At 38.0% G+C, this 19,801-nt stretch overlaps 2 protein-coding genes across 4 annotated transcripts; one reads left to right on the top strand and one right to left on the bottom strand.

Annotated features, from left to right (window-relative positions):
* Positions 1–532: 532 nt before the first annotated feature.
* On the bottom strand, positions 533–12,254 carry map3k8 (mitogen-activated protein kinase kinase kinase 8). Of its 3 annotated transcripts, none has more exons than XM_079595518.1 (9): positions 12,132–12,254; positions 10,451–10,959; positions 9,463–9,796; positions 8,726–8,896; positions 6,837–7,098; positions 5,675–5,781; positions 4,846–4,998; positions 2,407–2,653; positions 533–2,293 (listed from the first exon to the last, which is right to left on the bottom strand). In XM_079595518.1, the coding sequence occupies exons 2-9, from the start codon at positions 10,480–10,482 to the stop codon at positions 2,169–2,171; spliced, it is 1,431 nt and encodes a 476-aa protein (XP_079451644.1). In that variant the 5' UTR covers positions 10,483–10,959; positions 12,132–12,254; the 3' UTR covers positions 533–2,168. The 3 variants fall into 3 exon arrangements, with proteins under 3 accessions (XP_079451644.1, XP_079451645.1, XP_079451646.1); XM_079595519.1 differs by lacking the exon at positions 12,132–12,254 and adding an exon at positions 11,618–11,891 and having other exon boundaries at positions 10,451–10,679; XM_079595520.1 differs by lacking the exon at positions 12,132–12,254 and adding an exon at positions 11,088–11,177 and having other exon boundaries at positions 10,451–10,679.
* Positions 12,255–12,541: 287 nt separating this feature from the next.
* Positions 12,542–19,328, top strand: mtpap (mitochondrial poly(A) polymerase). Its single transcript, XM_079595515.1, has 9 exons — positions 12,542–12,771; positions 13,005–13,174; positions 13,283–13,510; positions 13,701–13,925; positions 15,068–15,276; positions 16,267–16,493; positions 17,294–17,386; positions 17,557–17,630; positions 17,983–19,328. The coding sequence occupies exons 1-9, from the start codon at positions 12,567–12,569 to the stop codon at positions 18,352–18,354; spliced, it is 1,803 nt and encodes a 600-aa protein (XP_079451641.1). The 5' UTR covers positions 12,542–12,566; the 3' UTR covers positions 18,355–19,328.
* Positions 19,329–19,801: the final 473 nt, after the last annotated feature.

Here is a 19,801-nt window from a genome sequence, read left to right as displayed (position 1 = left end):
TGGCATCTTTTTCGTCAACACTTTCGTCCCATTACCTAATACTAACACTTTCTTTTCTATATCTATGTTTTATATACAAAAAATGGAAAAAAAAATGTTTGCTACGTGTACTGTGCTTGACTAACTAGGACTTACAAGTTACATGTTGTCTTTTTGTTGATTTAACTGCTTTTTGTTGTTCTCATTTGTAAGTCACTTTGGACAAAAGCATCTGCTCAATTATTAAATGTAATCTAGTCTCCACACACTCTCAAACTACTACTATATTAGCGTATGTCTGATTTATTTGTATGTGTGTGTGTGTGGGGGGGGGGCTTCATGGGATGGGGTGTGCAAGAATTTCAATGTACCGTCTTGCAAAAATGTTATGATTTTCAAATGCTTTTTTAAATCAGAAACCCCAGAACACCTTTATGTTTTACATCCGGAAAGTCATTGAGTTTAGATTATTTTGTGACCTTTCTGCACACAAAATTCTCAGTCACCCAAAAAGTCTTTGAACTTACCCACTAAATGACATATCTTATCATTATCAGCAATCAAAATGTTTATTTTACACGTGGCGTATCAACACAGTTTCGCACCACACGTAATACCTTTCTAAGCACAGTGATGAATCACACATTTTAGTCCATTTATTTATTTTATATAACTTCCCCAAAGCAAAAATAGACAGCAATCTTCGTCTTAGGTGATACTATCATTTATCACAGACAGACTCTCTGGTCTTTCCAGAATGACTAAGAAACTTCTGAAGAACTGTTTATTGCTTGAAACAGCCATAATGTAATTTTACCTTGGTTATCTAAAATCACAACCTTAAAATTTTCATCACTATAGTATATTGGCATATTTATCCAAGGTATCATCACATGAAAGGCTAAAAACATGCTAATTTGATCAAATAAAAACAATTTCATACAGATGCTTAGACAACAAAATTGCAGTGTCACAGCAGATATTTATTGAGTCACTTTTATGAACACATTGAAACATTGGGAGGATCTGGACAATCTATTACATTTTTGTCTGAGTGCACGTTTCTTTGTCTTGCATTGCAACTGCTTAACAAAAACACATTCCATGGGAATATCAACCTGAGATGAGTTTTCAGTATCATCTGAAAACAATTCCTGGAAATATAAACAGTATTGTTGTAGTGTCCATTTTTGCCATCTCTTATTTTTACTGGATGTATTATACAGGGATCTCAGATAAAGCTATTTAAAGACAAGGCACTCACATGGGGATTGCAGAAATTATTTACTTAAATGATTTGATAAAAACACAGACAGTTAAAGTCATATTCAAATTCAGCAGACTCGCCACATTGACAATTATTTCACAAAAAAAAGAAAACCTACAAATGTAGGTCAGAAATGCATATACTTTCAGATAACACAGGCCTGCCTTTGTAATTCACTGGAGATACATACATTCTTAACATACATAGCACTGCTATGGTCAAAAATAATCATATTATTAAAAAAACATTCTGCTGTTGGCAGTAATAATCTAGTATAATCTCTTTACTCTCATTAAGGCCCGCCTTTATGCAATCATATATGGAATACATCATTAATGCATCTAGCACAAGCTTTGCAATTACAGTATATAAAGCTAAACGTATTTGTCTGTATTTTTATACTGTACATTATGTTGTGATGCATCCATTAATTGTATTGTTTTAACAAAATAGTGTATAGCTTTAATATTGTTCAACATTGTTTAAGTTATGGTTCATTAAGTTGTTATCAGCCATTAATTAGAAGTAATTATCAGTTTATCTGTATTAGCCAGAATTTTAATATTGGAGCATCCCTCCTAGTATGTATTTTATACAGAATATGTTGTCATTATATTCATGCTCTAAAAGCACAGACAAAAAACTGTATTAACAAACTGTTCACCAAACAATAAAAAACACAGTTCTTTCTTCCCTTCAACAAGTCTTGAATGTCTCTTGCATTTCAAAAAGCATCCATCTCTAATTGGACGGCTTATTGTCCAATTAGCGTACACTGTCGTCGTTTAGGACTCCATATATGCGGGAATCATCTTGTGGGAGAGTTTGGCTCCACTGAACTGATGCATCCATGCATATCCAACAGCTTGTATATAATTGCAGACTATACAAGTACACTGGTCCTCAGGAAAAATCCACCTTATTAGCCATATTCATTGGATGGTGGCCCTCTAACCAGATTGTAGTAGCCAGCCAAGGCGCCCAGATCCATATAGAGGGAACCTTTCTTCTTAGAGTGCCCAGAGTCTTCGGTGTACAAAGAAGAGTCTGCAAATACAAGAGTAAAAGATCTTAAGTATGCGATCAAATGAATTTGACATGAAATAGTGTATGTGCATTGTGTGATGTATGAAATACTGTATGTGTATTGTGTGATGTACCTTGAGTGCTGTCTGAAAGCTGACTGTGCTGTCGCAGCAGTGGATGAGTGCCCTCCTCCAGCGCAGAGTCCAGACTCCAACAGCGCGGCTGGTCTTCCCGAGACGGGTGGAGGGCCTCCTCGTTCAGTAATTCCGTGGCAGAGCTCCTCCGTGCGGGGACCCTATCGAGCGCGTGCTCCAGGAGCCTGCGCATCGCGGGGCTACAGCTTTCAGGGATGTCCTCCAGAGGAGGGGCCTGTTTGTGGATCTGCAAACAGAGTGTGAAAGATTGAAGCTCTGATTGAAGCTTGGCCACCCCTGGTGTTCAAACATTTTGACCGCATAAACAGCTGAATTTTCTCCACTCAAATACCTATGACACTGGCACAAAGGCCACGTACAAGTAAACACACCAGCCAAACTAAGTTGGAAAACATAGTTTTAACGTATGGAAACATAACAAGCCCCAAAGATGCCTATAAGTGGACATGGCAACACTGCTTTCCATTCACACACTTGTCTTTGCATTATCAAACATGAGACGCGGGCAGTGGAATGCAAAAAAAAGCTCATATTAAAGTTGAACTCATTTTTAAAGTTTAACTTATTTAAAAGCGGCAGTCCATAACTTTTTGTGTGTTCAAAATGTACAACATTTAGATAACAAGTGAGTACATCATGTATCCATTTTCCAAACCGTGTTTTTGTCTTATCCTGAATCACTCCGGTAATAAGTGTTATATAATAAGTGTTCATATTCAGACTATTTTAGACTGGTACGGGTCCTACCACTGCGGAGTAGCCCAGACTCGTCATAGACATAAACAGAGTGAAGTAGCTCCGGCTACAATGTTCTCCCGCGGTTCTGTTTATTAACCGCTAGAGCGCCAAAAGTTACGGACTACAGCTTTAATTTGAGCGCCGTGATTTTAGAACGCTGTGTCATGCGCAAGATAGTGCAAAAGGCACAGGACACAAGCTCAATGGTCAAACATATCCGCCTACCGTGTGTTTAAGTGAAAAACAATAGAAAAGCAGCGCAGTGATAAGCAAAAACACGTTTTGTGTAAATAGCTTTAGCCTACATCTATGACAATCAACCGCTGTTAATTCATCAATTAACACAATTGGGGAAGATACTTGTGTATACAAGGTTATTATCGTAACGAAAATCCCAAAAACTAATAGTCTACTATTTTTATTTATTTTTATGTGTGAAGGTATTCCACGCATGGTCAGAGTTAGATAATAGATGCAGTTATTTTGCCCCGCCAATGAAATGACTATCACAAGCTATATCTGAAATCGCCCCCTAAACCCTCATACACTATTCGCTACGTTAGTCCACTAATACTGTTCACTTGAAGGAGTGAATGAAAACGAGTGAGCGAATTCAGACAGCCGCTGAGCGCATTGGTTGTACACTCGTTATTGCAGTGCAATGTGGGATTGAATAAGTGCACTTAATAACCATAAACCACTATGGTTTCGGACACCACTACAAATGGTCGTCCCCTCAAATAACACACTGTTTGAGGGTATAGGGAGTGATTTCAGATTCAGCCAGGATCTTACCCAGCCACCCCAGGTGAAAATAAATGGGGGCACAGGTGCATTTGCAAGCAGCCTCATGCAAAAAGACACTGTGCATGAATTTACATTCGATTACATGAAGAGGAAGTGTAGTATGTGAAAAGGGAACTGAAAGCAGTCGGACATGCTACACAAAGGTTGCCAGCTTTTAGTCTGCTTCCATTATGTGCAGCTCTTAAAGTCAAACATGCTAAACTGCCACTATCAAAATAATCTGCAAAGCGTAGAGGAAGCTTAAACAGCTGATAAACTGCTGATTTTTTTTTTTTTTTTTTTAATAAAAGAGTTATTTAGAATTGCGAACAAGCAATGGAAAGGAGAACTTGCCATCACAAGTTATATCTTGTGATCCTTTGCTTTATAGAGGTTAAAACAGAAACACAAATGAAGAAAGGAAAGCGAATAAAGACAAATAATAAAGAAAAAAGACAGGAAATAAAATGTATAAATAATTATTATAATTAAATAATTATACATAATTAGCATCCTTTGCTAATAGTAGTTTAAACGGAAAAACAAATAAATAAACAGAAAACTAACAGAGAATAAAAAAAAAAAAAAATACATAATTACTAATTAGCATCCTTTACAGTGGTTTAAATTGTGGGAAAAAAAGACTAAATAAATAAAACTATATATGCTTTGCATACACAGAGGCTTAATGTCATGCAGGTATGACATCAGCTTGCTTGGCATTTCTGGGTTTTGCTCTGTGGTTAATGCATATAGTTGGTTTTTCATATGGTGAGGTTTCGCCACATTCAGGGACTCTCCCTAATACCGGTGCAGTAAAATAAATACAAACAAAATATAATTAAAGAGCAGGTATTCCGATGCACCACGATCAAATGGAAAAAGCACACTCACTATGTAAAGGTATGAGGGGTAGGCCGTTCGGGGATATCTCCTAACCCATGGAGGACTGCCACTCAGCATGTGTATGATTGTGGTTCCCAGGCTGTAGATGTCAGTCTTTGTGCTATGTCCTCGACACAGAACCAGCTCTGGACTCATGTACATCTGTACAGAAGGGAAAACAAGAAATATGAGCTCAGATCCCACATGTGCTGAGGCTTTTAACAAGATTCACAGCAGGTTTTCTTCTTTTTGTAATGCAGTTTTGTGCATTGAACACTGGACTGGACTGGCTGTTTTCTACAGTTCAGTCACTCTGAATAATATAAATATGAAAAACAACTTGTGATGTAATAGGCAAATGTGACATCTGGCAAACTGCCCACAGTACTGCCTCGTAGTAAACAACTTTACTATTCTATGTTGGGAATCTTCAGTGCTGTTTAACAAGGCATGCTGGACTTTCCAAATGGGGCAAAAAGTCAACACGCCTCAGTGTGCTAATGAATGTGTTTGTGTCTTTTTGGGCCTTTCCCAGAGTTTGTTAGGGAACATAATGCCAGCTAAGAGGGGAAAAAAGTGCATCTGTGTGAGTGTGTGCCTTCTAGTGTTTCAGATCTCCTTTTAGTTTGTCAGAATTGCCCTTTAACTATTTAAAAAATATACATACCATAAGACAATATTTATTCAGTGACTTTCTAAAGTACGTCTGCCACCAGCACAATCAGGAACTGCCAAATACAGCATTGTTTCTAAATATGGACTAGCATTTAGTCACGACCCAGTGACAGACCAAGTATGGAAAAATTAAAGTGTGCAAAGTGACCTCAAACACACTCACCTCGGTGCCACGTAGGTCCCGAGGAACATATACATCATCCTTCATCTGTACTGTAAGACCAAAATCCACCAGCACGGCTTTGGCGGACATCAACACAATATTACTGGCTGCAGGGACAAAAAAGAGAATTTTGTTCATGTCTTAGACACATCAAATCTAAAATAATCATAATAATTAAGTGTTCAGAAGTGTGTAGGGATATTTGATATATTTCATATAATATATGCAAGACATTGCAACTATATCTCAATTGTTTCTGCAAAATTTAGGTTGTGTATGTGCTGCACCGGACAAGTAGCAAGATGTTGTTTTCCAGAAGCAGATTAAGGTCATTCGTTACTCATGGTGGATTGAATAACAGAACATCAGAAGTCTCAAAACCCCCTTTTCTTGCTCTCCCTCCATATTTGACACTACTTGAAATAACATGTTTCCTCTCCAAGCCGAATGTCAAGAAGCCAACCCTCAAAACCACAAAGCAGGCAACTGTGATTGGTCACTCATTTCACTGAATCTCTATGTCTCTTCATGTTACCCTCTCAGTCTTATTAAAATTTCAAAGCACTAGTTAGACGGATGCCCTGTTGAATAAGCCCCGGAAAGGAATACACTTGAGTAATCACATCTGTCTCCTCCCTCCTCTCGCTGTCCTGACTGGAAATTCCAGACGCCTGAGAACTGAAGTCATGAGCTCCAGCGCTGATGGGCTTCTGCGTATGACTAAACAGCAGCAGAATGTTGTCTGCCACAACCCTACCATATTTCATTATGTTGTGTTCCTCATCATTGAAGGGCACAATCTCAAAACACTAAAAATGAACTTCTCTAGCCTGTGGCCAATCCCCTGTCAATCATTTAACAGTGCTGCTTCCTCACAGTGACCTAATTTTAAGTTCTGTCAAATAAGCTGAATACCTTTCTTGACCACATAGTCATTATCTGACTTACATACTGAGCACCTTTTGTTGCATTTGAGGGAAATAACAGTGTTTGTTTTGTTGCTTGTGGTTGCAGTGGAAAAGTACTGAACTGCGCTTGACCCCGCTTTTGAAGTATGTTTTGAACCGTTTCAATATAAAGTAGCTGATCCAACATGGTCAAACTCAATGTGTTTGGTAGGAAACTGCAGTGATAATTCAGAAAAACAATCCAAAGCTCTTACGTTTGATGTCGTGGTGTATAATGTTGTGCGAGTGCAGGTACTCCAGGCCTCGCAGAACCTGCTGAGAGACCCAGATGATCTCGAACTCTCTCATTGGACCACAGCTTTCCAGCTTCTCCAGAACCGAGCCCCCTTCGCCCGCTTCCATGAACAAATGCACCGTCTGCTCCCACAGCAATGCCCCATACAGCTCTGCTATGTTCTCGTGTCGGAACCGGGCTTGGATTTCCACATCTGCAGGCTTGAAATGTTCCATAGGAATCTGGAGAGAATGCACACTTCACTTATACAGTTCAGACAGTATGGAAGTGCGCCAATTATATTTGGTAATATATAATTACCATTATACTTGCTTATTATTCTTAAATGCATAAAAAGATTTAAGAATTCATATATGTGACCCTGGATCACCAAACCAGTCACAAGTCGTTGTGGCAATAGCCAACAATACATTGTATGGGTCAAAGTTATTGATTTTTCTTTTATGCCAAAAATCATTAGGATATTAAGTAAAGATCATGTTCCATGAAGATATTTTGTAAATTTCCTACCGTAAATATATAAAGCATTTCTTTTTGTGAGTGAATAGAGCACAATCACGAACATAAATTGACAACTTTAAATGCGATTTCCTCAATGTTTCGATTTTTTTTTGCACTCTCATATTCCAGATTTTCAAATAGTTGTATCTCGGCCAAATATTGTCCTATCCTAACAAACCATACATCAAAAGTTTATTTATTCAGCTTTCAGTTGATGTATACATCTCAATTTTAAAAAATTGGCCCATGTGACTGATTTTGTGGTCCAGGGTCACATATGCAAAGAATTTGATAAGAAAGGATTAAATACAGATGGCATAGAGAAGGTAGAACCCACACTGTAATATATGTGCAGTCTAGCACTGCTTGTGTGATATTGCATAATTGTTCCAGACATCGGCCGCCTTGACCAATAATTGATTACTAATTATTTGATCAAAACCCTAAAGGCCACATAAAGAGGGTGAATGTTTTTGATTCAGCAATTGACAATCATTATTTCATGACACATCATTATTTTTCACGTCAAGTCATAATCTTTAATCCAAATAATTTCCCCCTCCTCTTGCAACGACATATCTTCTCTTCTCTGAAGACGTGTTCAATCACATGAGATTGCAGCAATAGCAAAATGGACAAAATCAAGTCCCGTCCTATTTTGTTTCTTGTTTGAGAAGCCGTTTCACTTGGACGTACGTCACAATTGGAAAGAAAAGACTATCGCAACTTCCATTCCGTGCCGACTTTATATTGACCACAAGTCTGAAACAACTTCTCCCTCTAGACATCTGCACACTGCCACACAGTCACGCCGTCTCTGTGGGCTGCATGTTTCCACGGGGGCGTTCCTGTCAGCTTCCTGTGTACGCTAGAGCCATTCTCAGTTTCTATTCAAACACTGCACACTGCAGACTGACCTCCTGAACATTTTAGAGAAACTGTGTAATTTCCCAAACGTTCTCTTCCTCATTTGAATACAGCGAGTTCTACAACGAGTGCTTCTCTTTTCAGAGTCATTTTTTTCCATTGTTCATAAATCCTTGTGATCTGACATGCTGGTGCATAAGATTGTCACAAGAACACATCATTCACCATAACGTGTCATGTGTGATATATTTTCATATGAAAATTGTATGTTTGAAATCCGTATGCTGTGCTTATTAAATTGTTCTCAACATACTATTTTGAACAAGCAGTACAAAATATGTTTTTGCTTGAGTCATAAAAGAACACAGATTCCCAGAAGGGAAGTCGTGTCCATTAACAGTGGAATGAAAACAACTATATTTGCCAAAAAAAGAGAGAAAATGTTCCTGAAACAAACATTCTCTGCATTCCAGAACTTACTAGTTTGCATGCCATTCGCTTCCGAGTTTTGGTGTCCTGAGCAAGATGGACCTTCCCAAATGAGCCTTTGGGAACATGTCCAGGGCCTAGGGGCTTGTAGGTCAGTTTCCATGGAAACAGAAGAACGTCCAAATCTATGCGATAATGCCCCTCCTTAATGACCATGTCTGTCTGCAGGAACAAAGCAGGGCGTCTATGAGAGTAAGGCTATGACAAATTGTAAAACAAGTATAAACACTCCTTTACTCAAAGTATTTACAAATAAGCTTGCTTTAATTAAAGGGATAATTAACTCAAGAATGAAAATTCTTTCATCATTTACTCACCATTAAGTTGTTCCAAACCTATATGACTTACTTTCTTCTGCTGAACACAAAAGAAGATATTTAGAAGAATGTCGGTAACCAGACAGTTGATCCGCCCCATTGACTTCCATAGTATGGAGAGAACAAAAAAATATATGGAAGTCAATAGGGTCCCATCAACTGTTTGGTTACCAACATTCTTCTAAATATCTTCTTTTTGTGTTCAACAGAAGAAAGAAATTCATACAGGTTTGGAACAACTTGAGGGTGCGTAACAGAAATACAAATCGTAACAGGTGAACTATGCCTTTAAGCAAACAATCTTGCAATGTAAAGACGTTTTAAATTCATTCACTTAATAATGAAACCAAACTGTATAGATCAGCTGTATATGTTATGGATATATGGTAAATAACCATCAATAGAGCTTACCTTGTTTAGAAGAACACCCATTTCTTGACCCACCTCTAGGAGAGAGGAGGATGGTATGTTTGAGACCATATTGACAAAGTCCAGCAGGTCGGATGCTGTCCCATAACGGACCTTTCCGGGGTTTTGCGCATGTGTGAATAGATCGTGTGGCGTTTCCTCATTCTCATCCATGTCTTCTTGCGAGAAACTTTCCTCAAATGAGACCCCTGATTCCACCTCCTCGCCAACACAGTAGAAATGTTCTGCCTCTTGGATGAAGTCTTCAATATTCATGTGAGCAAGAAGCAGTTCTATACCAGCATTTTCATTCTTGTACTCCATTCTTGATTGAATTCTATAACAAAATGTTTTATCATTAGAAACTGCAAACTTATGTAATTAAATGCATGCATTCATGTTGTTCGCTCTCATATGTGGTCAGGTGTTTCCTGATCACCATGCTTGCTCTATTTTGCCTGCAAGTGAGGGGTGGTTTACAGGGGGAGGGAAACCCCAAGATGGGGGTTCTTTTTCAAAACAAATACCAGCAAAAACTTTTACATTGCAAAAAAAAATGTCCTTCAGCACAAACTCACAAGTGCAAATATGATGTTAGAGCAACCTAAATCGTGAAGTTGACCGTCTGTTTTGACAGACCCCCACATGCCCAATTTCCCCAAAAATGCGGTGCTGATTCTGAAACATTCTGAAAACATCATCACCTGAGATATCTTTCATGTAGAATTACGAATTAATAAAAAACTTTAATACATGACATTAATAATAATATATAGACTATATTATACAAATAACTAATCCTCAAAAACACAGCATAGAAATGAGGCAGTTGCCCAGGCTGAGTCGCTGCCATCAACCTGCTTTACTAATCCAGTGTAGCCTATATTTTCATACTGTGATGATGATAATAAGAATAATACTACAGCTGTTGTAGTAGACTACACAAAAACCAAAACGATATAATATGTAAAAATACCAGGCGTTTGCCTACCTTTCGGCCAGTGTGTTCACAGCAGGGCTCATGCTCACTGATGGTCCATAGTTCCCACTGAAGCTCTACAGACTGACGCGCTCAGATAAGAGGAATGTGTGTGAGAGAGGGCTGCGCCTCCGCTCCGCTCATACGTCAACTGCGGTTTCGTTTTCTCTTTGTTTTCACTGAGAGGTATTTTCTCATTGAGAGGTCACGTATCTGCTTTAATCCATCCTGCCACAGTCCCCTATCAGAATGTTCCGTGGAAAACCTAGATGTCATTTGCTTTCCTCTTCATGATTCACTTGTTCAAAAGAGTTGTAGTAGCCTATCTTCTTACAATTTCGTGATAGCAAAGAAAAACATGATCTCGTTTGAAAAAAAACACACACACATTTATCTCCATACATGAAGTAAACGTTCTTTATCTTCTATTCACTCGTTCTTGAACGATGTAGCAAAACTAGCATAACTTGTAAACTTGCAGAAATAATCACTACACGAAACAGAATCTTTTGGTGAACTGACTTAAAGGGCACCTATTATGACATTTAAAATGTTCCTAATGTTGTTTAGGGAGTCCCCAACAACAGTTTTACATGCATGCAATGACAAAAAACACTTTTGTTTTCGTATAATATGCATTTATTTTTACCTGATTTGCTCACCGACTCCCAAATGATTCGTTCAACGACTCGTTTTTCAAACCCCTCCTTTGCGCGACGCTAATCTGCGTTGATTGGTCAGATGACCCAGCAGTGTTTACAGAGATAATACTTATTTTTAACACGGTGTACAATGATGCTTTTATCAATTAAATTGTATTATAATAATGATTATAGTCCACTGCTTTATAGTTTGTAGTAAAAAACGAAAAATAAGATAAATAATTTAATGTTATGTTAGTGAGCATAGCCCAGAGTTCATATTGTAAAAGCACAATCAGTCTTTGTTTGCGTTAGCCCGATGCATAAACACAACGTTTTTACAAAAAAAAAAATGCAGTTACGTTACAGTTATTACTCTATTCTTTAGACAACTCCGAAAACAACGACAAACACTTCACATATCTCAATACAATTGTCATTGAAGACCTAGAAGCTAAACGGTGCTTACACAACAAACAAAATAATTATTAAGCATGCTACATAAAATATAAAAGCAAAAATTATTAATAACACTTACAGGTTGTGATACGGAGGAGGAAGCTGATGCAAATACACTTGGAACTGAACCTTCCTTCAATATCAGCCAGCTCGCGAATCCAAGTTTGATTGCATTTAAAAAGCAAAATGACGCGAACAAAGCACAAGGCTCGGACTATACTTCTGTGGTATAGTGAATTGTAGCCACTTAGTCTTCAAATGCTCCTCCTTGGGCAGATGAAAAAAGTTGGCTTTTGAGAACTTCAGAACACAGCGTCTCGTCGCCATGATATTTTCCCTGCTGGCCTTGGAGCGCAATAAGTGGGCGTATCGTATTCAAATAACTTGACAAGTTGACGTCATCTAGTCAGAGAAAAAGCTTCGGTCTTCTAACGATTCATAAAAATGACTCAGAGTCGACTCTCACTTTTGAAAGACAATAACTTTATATACGGTGCACTTTCATATTTCAAACTTTGCAGGATGTTTTTGTTCACTTAGATCTATGTTACACACTACATGAAAGGTAAATTTCAAAATTCCATAATAGGTGCCCTTTAAAATATTTTAGTAACAAGAACGAATCAAATTTTGCGGATCTGTCTGGGTGGGATGCAGTTGTAGCGGTAACAGGTGTTGTGTAATATTCAGTTCCTGTGAAAAAAAACTGTTCCAGTGGGTGGAGTAACGTTAGTTATACATGACTATTCATGTAATACCCTGTTGTGGGCGTGGCCTTGAGCGATTTATCACATTACACAAACTATTACAAATATTTTAAGTGTTCTTTTTATTCTCTCTTGTTTTCTCTTTGCTGAAGTTGTCCCTATTCAGAATTTGTAAACTTGCAGAAACTAAACGAATCTTTAGTGTTTGTAATTTGTAAACTTGCAGAAAAGTGAAAAAAAATAATAATAATGTCGGTAAATTTACAAATATCTCCTGGCTGGGATATCTCGGGTTTTTCCAAACTCGAAACGCAGCACTGCATGTCCATTCATAGCCACCGTAGAGCCAGTGTCTACGCATGCGCCCGCGTCAAATCAACAATGGCGGCCTCCTTTGGCGTGTGTAGGTTACGTTTCAGGAGTTTAGGGGGGTTTGATAGATTTTATCTTGGATTGGAAACTCAAACTCAAAGAAGACTCACTGCAACAATATCAGCAATCAAAGTCCAAGCAGGGAACAACACCGGTAACATGTTTCTCTGTAGATCTATAGGCATGACATTTACTAAATCATCTCAATTAACGTTAGGTATTGAGAATGACAGATGAAAAATGTATTCATGCTTTCATCTGTCATTTTATGTTAAAAAGAAATACCAGGTTGTCTTCTCGTGGTAAAAATCGTGATGGAAATGAAATGTGCTTGATCACACCACACTAATTCAACGCTTCTTTGCACTTGCTTCACTTTCGTTTTAGTCACGAAAGCAAAGGAGAATAAAACATTTCAAGCAATCCAGGAGGAGAGAAGAGAACAAGCTCAAAGATCGGTCTTGATCAGCTGTCCGCCTAGGTTCAACGAAAATAAGTTTTTAGATTACCTGTCTAACCACGGGACAATCAAAAAGCATTTCTTCTACAGCAGCTACGTAAGTGTGGCAAAACTACATCAAGTAATAGTATATCTAGATCTAGACGCTTAACTAGATCTGACACTTTGACTGAACTGTGTTTATTACCTGATTCTGTGTCTATAGGGAACATATGCAGTAGTTGAATTCTCCAGTAAAGAGAGCATCGCCTCATTGAAGGAGAGCACCAACTTACCAGCTGTTGAACATGAAGCTGCAGTGCCTTTCAAATCTCGTCTGCTGTCATTGAAATGGCCAGGCAGTCAATTGAACAACCAACCCTTGCCACCTTTACAAGAGCATTCCCATCCATCCATTGGTGACATCAGCCAACTGCTCTTGGAAAAGGACAGTGTAAGTCTTCCCTAGTCAAATTTTTATTTTATTTTTACCAAGACATATGATCAGGCTCATGTAAGAGAACTAATATTGGAACGGGAGATTAAGTTTTCAGCATTTTTTTTTTTGGAGTGTTATGTCCTCTTGTTGGTGCTTCAGATCTGAGGACAAATAAGCATCTACTCTTAATTTCTTCATTCCACAGATAGATGAGCAACTGCAGTGTCTGACAGAGGCCTTACAGCTCACAGAAGAGAACATCAGTCTGCGCTTCCTCGTTTGTTCTCTGCTTGGAGACATTGCTGGAGCATATTTCCCAGAATGCATCATCAGTCCTTTCGGTTCCACTGTCAACAGCTTCGGAAAACTGGGCTGTGATGTCGACATGATTCTGGACCTCGATGGCATCTATGCAACAAGCCAGAAAAAGGTCAGTGATGTGGGCTTCGGTTAAGTAGATCGAATCGAAAAGGAAAAGGTCATCAGCATTGAAAATACTGCCATTATTTACTCACCCTCATGTCATTCCAAACCGGTATGGCTTTCTTTCTTCCATGGAACACAAGAAGATATTAAGATAAATGTTGGTAACCAAATCGTTTTATATTCGTTTTTAAAATGAGTTTACCAACTGTTAGTTCACTTTTGATTTCCACTGAATGGACAAAAAACATTACATTTTTTGGCGAACTGTCCTTTTACTCTTTTAATATTTAAAGTCCGCGTGAACCGGAAGTTGCAAACGACTTTTCTCAAGTGTTGTGATGCATTTCCGAGTGAAACGGAATATTGAACAGAGGGCAGGGTTTTACTTTAGCGCTCCTCCTCTCCATCTCTCGCCCATAGCAGAGTAACGGTTTGAGGGGAGTGGTTAAGCGATTAACCAACCCAAGTTGTCAAGCCTATGTCATCAGAAAAAGAACCATTCCAGACCCGGAAGTAACTTTTCAAACTTTGATTAAAGATAACTTCGGCAAACAATTGTTTTCCGTGTATTAACTTGCACGGATTAATTGTTCACCACAAGACTAGTAATATCCGCTAACAAAGTAAATAGGGTCAATTTTGATTTCATGCTGCCGACTTTAAGTATTTGTTTTACAATACAAGATACTTAAAGTATTTGAGTGGAAATTTCAGTTTTGTTATATAAAAGTATTTTTTAAAATTATTCCATGGAACAAGAAGTAGATATTTGAAGGGGCTTTCATTAAGTGTAAATTTGAATAAATACCGGTAATGAATTTTCCTTTTTTAGATGAATTTTCCCGTTCTATGGAATCTTGTTTCTGCCACAGAATAAAAAAAAAAGGCAATTGTGACTTGTTTCAATTTGGCTATTTTGAGTTTACATCTCACAATTTAGACTTCTTTTTCTCTGAATTGAGACATAAATTCTTTTTAATTCAATTACTTTAAAAAATATATATATTCGGTGGCGGAAACAACCTTCCATACCATTCCTTTAAGCTTTACATTTTACAACTGTAAATATGCATTGGATTTCTACAGTTAATTAAGTTTAAAAGCAATAGCGATTACATTTTTCTTATGCCGTCATGTTTTAAACAGGTCTCAGGACTGTCCCTGGAGTACCAGGTGAAGAGAGGAGCCTCAGAGCGGGCTGTGACCCAGAGCATCCTCTCAGTCATTGGGAAATGCGTAGACCAGTTCGGCCCTGGATGTGTGGGAGTCCAGAACATTCTCCAAGCTCGATGTCCTCTTGTCCGCTTTTCTCACCAACCCTCTGGCTTTCAGTGTGATCTCACTGCCAACAATAGGTAATTTTCTATTTTTGTTGTGCTGTCTGCTTAATGCCATGCCATGCTATGTTGACATGAAGTTATGTCCGTTTATTTTCTCACTCCTATTCACACTTCCCCAAACCAAATGTCACCACCCTGTTGCTTCCTTTTAGAAGGTGACACACCAGTAATGCACAGAAACCTGCTCAGCTCTTTTTGTTGTACCATGTCCCCTGTGGCTTAGAGAGGGGTATTCCCAGATGTGTAAATTATACACCCATATGCATTTGTCCTTGAATGATTTAAGAGCAATCTATTGTGTACAGATTGACTGGTGAACATGAAATGCATTTATTGTTGTTATTATTATTAAAGGTTTTTGTTTATTTTTGTTAAATATTATTATAAAAGCTATATATAAAGCTATATTATATAAAAGCTGCTGTGTGCGCCCCTAGTGACACTAGATAGAACTGCAAAATATAATGATTTTGCACATTTCTATCATTTTTGGTTTCCCTAAACTCCCTAAATTAAATATTAAACAAGTTGTGATAGTCTTTTCTTTCCTGTTGTGACGTGTGTGTATATACAAGTGAAAAAATGTAGGGCTGGATTTGATTTTGTCCATTTGGAATTGATTGGATCATTACTGTTTGCTATTGCTGTGATGTCATGTGAGTAACAGGTTGTCTCATGCCATTAAAAAGTCATTATAGAAGAGATGTCGCTGCAAGAGCGAGGGGGAAGTTTTATTTATTTTTTATATAATCATGCATGGATAAATCATTAATAATAAATGCTTTCTTGGTGACTTTAAACTTTTTCCCAAACACTTGTTCTGCCCCAAACTCTCACTTTTGGTTGATTCTAATGTCTTTTCTAATTAGAAAATGACATGCAGAGAAAACTATAAGCTCTCTTTAGCTTGATTCCCCAAAGGTGAAAAAACAACACAGCAACACAGACTGCCATATTTATCAAGGTATGTGTATTCTGTTTAATTGAATGCTCTGTTGTGTGCAGGGTGGCGGTGAAGAGTTCAGAACTGCTGTTACTCTACGGGCAGCTGGACCCTCGTGTTCGGCACCTGGTGTTCAGTGTTCGGTACTGGGCTCGGGTTCATGGCATCACAAGCAGTATTCCAGGAGCCTGGATCACCAACTTCTCTTTAACGGTTATGGTAGTGTTCTTTCTACAGCAGAGGAGTCCTCCCATACTGCCCACACTGGACCGACTGACAGAACTGGCAGGTATACACAATTGTACTTTGACAGACATGCTTTTCTGCAGGTATCTTTTGTACTAAACTGCCCCATAGAGGCGAGAACAGTTCCTACACATTTGGTCAAAATTGAGCTATGACTGAAATTGGGTCTCTTACTTAGATGATCTGCTACGATGTGGTAGTGGGTAAACTTCTATTCTAGAAAACTGTATACATTTTATCATGTGACCATACACTTTAAAAGTTTGGGGTCAGTAAGATTTAAATTGAATGAATACTTCTATTCAATAAGTATACGCTGCATAATAAGACACAGGATTGTGCTTCTTTTCAGTTTTTTTATATATTTATTTTAATAATTTATATTTTGTGTAACTGGAGCACTTTTTATTTTTTAGAAGATACATATTATGTCCCTATATGATGTATCCATCTTGAAATATAATTAGAGAACATTTGAAGTGATGCAGCTTTCCCCTTTATATTCCTCTTCTCTATCTATCTATCTATCTATCTATCTATCTATCTATCTATCTATCTATCTATCTATCTATCTATCTATCTATCTATCTATCTATCTATCTATCTATCTATCTATCTATCTCGAAAGCTTTTATGAGACTGGTGTCTCATTGTCTATGACCTCAGAAAAGTCGCTATACATCATACTATATGGCTCTCCCCTGAGTCGACTTTCTACACACACACAATTATTGTTTCTCATCTTCCAGGGTCAAGAACACTGATGCCACAATAATAATAGAGTCAATTCCTATATGGAAGGCCACTCGCGTTATATTTATGTTTTGTGTGTGCATTTTCCAGGACCATCGGATAAGTGTGTCATTGACGGTAATGACTGCACTATTGTCAGTGACCTCAGCAAGATTACACTGCAGAAGAACACAGACACATCAGGTGAGTGCATAGATTGTTTTCATAATTTAAGGTTTTACCTTTTCACCCTTGGACAGATGGCTCATTTCTGTAATGCTTTTGTAATGCATTCAATTTGCACTGATCGTTAATGACATTAAAAAATTAATGCTGTTTTTATTTTTCTGTTGTTTTAATTTTTTCTTGCATAGCGAAACTGTTGCAGGAATTCTTCGAGTTTTATGGCAATTTTCCCTTTAACAAGGCATCGATCAATATTAGGAAGGTGAGTCATCCACCGCTGACACGTGCATGCATGCGCAAACTCCCAAAGGACACTGATGACGTCTTAGTGGACCCTCCACAAACGCCCACCAGAGGGCAGTGTATATATAGTAAAAAAAACGTGTCTGGTACTGCAGTGGACACAGTTAGATGTGGGGTCCAGAAGTCTGTGACCATTAGTGAAAATGTTTCTGTTTTTGTTATTGAATAGGTTTTTTTTTTTTTTTTTTTTAGCAAATTATATCATCAGGATAACAATTTGTGTTAAAATGCTGTTGTTAATACTGTCTGTGCATGCACTGTGTTTAAGTGTCTGAAGGCTTAAATATCCTGCTTTGTATCCCTTTCACCAGGGAAAGGAGCAGACCAAACCGGAAGCAACAGCTTTGCACATCCAGAATCCATTTGAAACCACTCTAAACGTTAGCAAAAACGTTAATGTAACGCAGCTTGAACGCTTCGTGAAACTTTGTCAAGAAAGCGCTTGGCTTTTTCAGAAAAGCGAAATTCTTAACCGAAGTTCTAGCCAATCGGCTGAGTCGGTTTCGCCGTGGGGGTTCTCTGCGCTTCTCCTTCCTTCAGTCACCTCAGGAGCAGCGGTGAAAAGTCGCAGGAAGAGAAAACTGGAACCAGCTAGTTTAAGAATAAAGAACCTGTTAGACTCTCTGAAGATTAAAGGTGTTGAAACTGTTGCAAAGAAGGGAAGTGCAGATCCTAGTAGGTGATGTGGTCAATAAATCTCTCACCCACAAGAATAAGAGAAAAGTGTCCGGAGAGCAAATGCGAATGACCAACGCGCCCAAAGATTGGAACAAATGTGAAGTTTATGTATTTCTACAATCAGAAGCTGTAAGTCTTTTAAGAAATGTTAAAAACAAAAAAAGAAATGTTCCACATAAGTATTTCACATGAAAGAGAAACTTTGCTGATCCCAACATGATATAACGTAGGAAGAAGAGGTCCACTGCAGTCATCGACTCCTAGAAAAATGGAGCTTAATGGTTGTTGTGTTGATCTGATAACAGCAATCATTACAGTTTCCACAGAAGTGGAACAGAACCTCGGAACACTAAATGGCTTGCATGGAACAGTTGTAATTGTTAGATCACACACACACCGTCTTCTCTTCATTGCAATACCAATACAATGGTCTAATGATTTTATGTAAAAGTAAAGGTCATGTCACATCAGTATCAAAGTGAGAGGTACAGAAAGAATAAACATTCACTGTCAACTAGTGTACATAATATTTAATAAGATATTAAAACAAAGGAATTACAATCAGACCAATACTGTTTGTTCTTGGGCTTCTTTATTTGTAATCTTTTCATACTTCTAAAAAAATTGTGCATGTTTCATAAACTATGGGATCCTGTTTCCGCCACAGAGTAAACAAAGTTTTTGTGGTCACACCATGACCTTAAATCTACTTAATTGCTTGTAATTGTATCTTCTTTATAACATACAATGAGATATCACAATGTATACCCGTGTATCTCACAATTGCGACTATTTCTTGCATTTGCAACTTTATTTCTCATTATTGCAACTTTATTTCACTTGTGAATTGTGACTTTATATCTCAAAATGTGACTTGATATCTCACAACGTGACCTTACATTTATTTTGGACTGTTTCTCACAACTGGCCCTTCGCATGGAGCTTGATTGACAGGTGATCTGACTAATCATACTTCGCCATCCGAAGGACAACCTACCAACGTCCGTTGCCATGATTTTTTTTAATGACTTTTCGCGAGAAAAAAAACACGTTTTAGTCGCATAACATCGGTTAATGGAAACGCTGTCATTTCGCAATAGTTTTGTATCGATATTTAGAAAAAAAACGCAAAAGTTTTGCGCAAATCTGGACCCTTTTATTCGCTCTCGCGGGACTTTGATGTAATTCACCGATCGGTCTGTGCATCTCAATATAAGACTAATAATAAACTGGAAGGTAGTGTGAGAAGATGGATGGAAGAAGACATGGGAAAGGTGAAGAACTACAGCACTTTGTTGGTGAGGGCAGGAAACAGATAGTGAGTAGCTAGATTGTTGGAGAATGTTGGCAAATAGAGAGGAAATACGTTTTCGTGTATCACAGGACAAGTAGTACTAAGGGAAGCAAAATAGTGGGAGAGATGAAAGACTGTAAAGTCTTTTGGGAATCCTG

Source organism: Phoxinus phoxinus, assembly GCF_949152265.1.
Source record: "Phoxinus phoxinus genome assembly, chromosome: 21".
NCBI classification, from domain to species: domain Eukaryota; kingdom Metazoa; phylum Chordata; class Actinopteri; order Cypriniformes; family Leuciscidae; genus Phoxinus; species Phoxinus phoxinus.
This window is presented reverse-complemented; position numbering and strand designations above follow the sequence as displayed.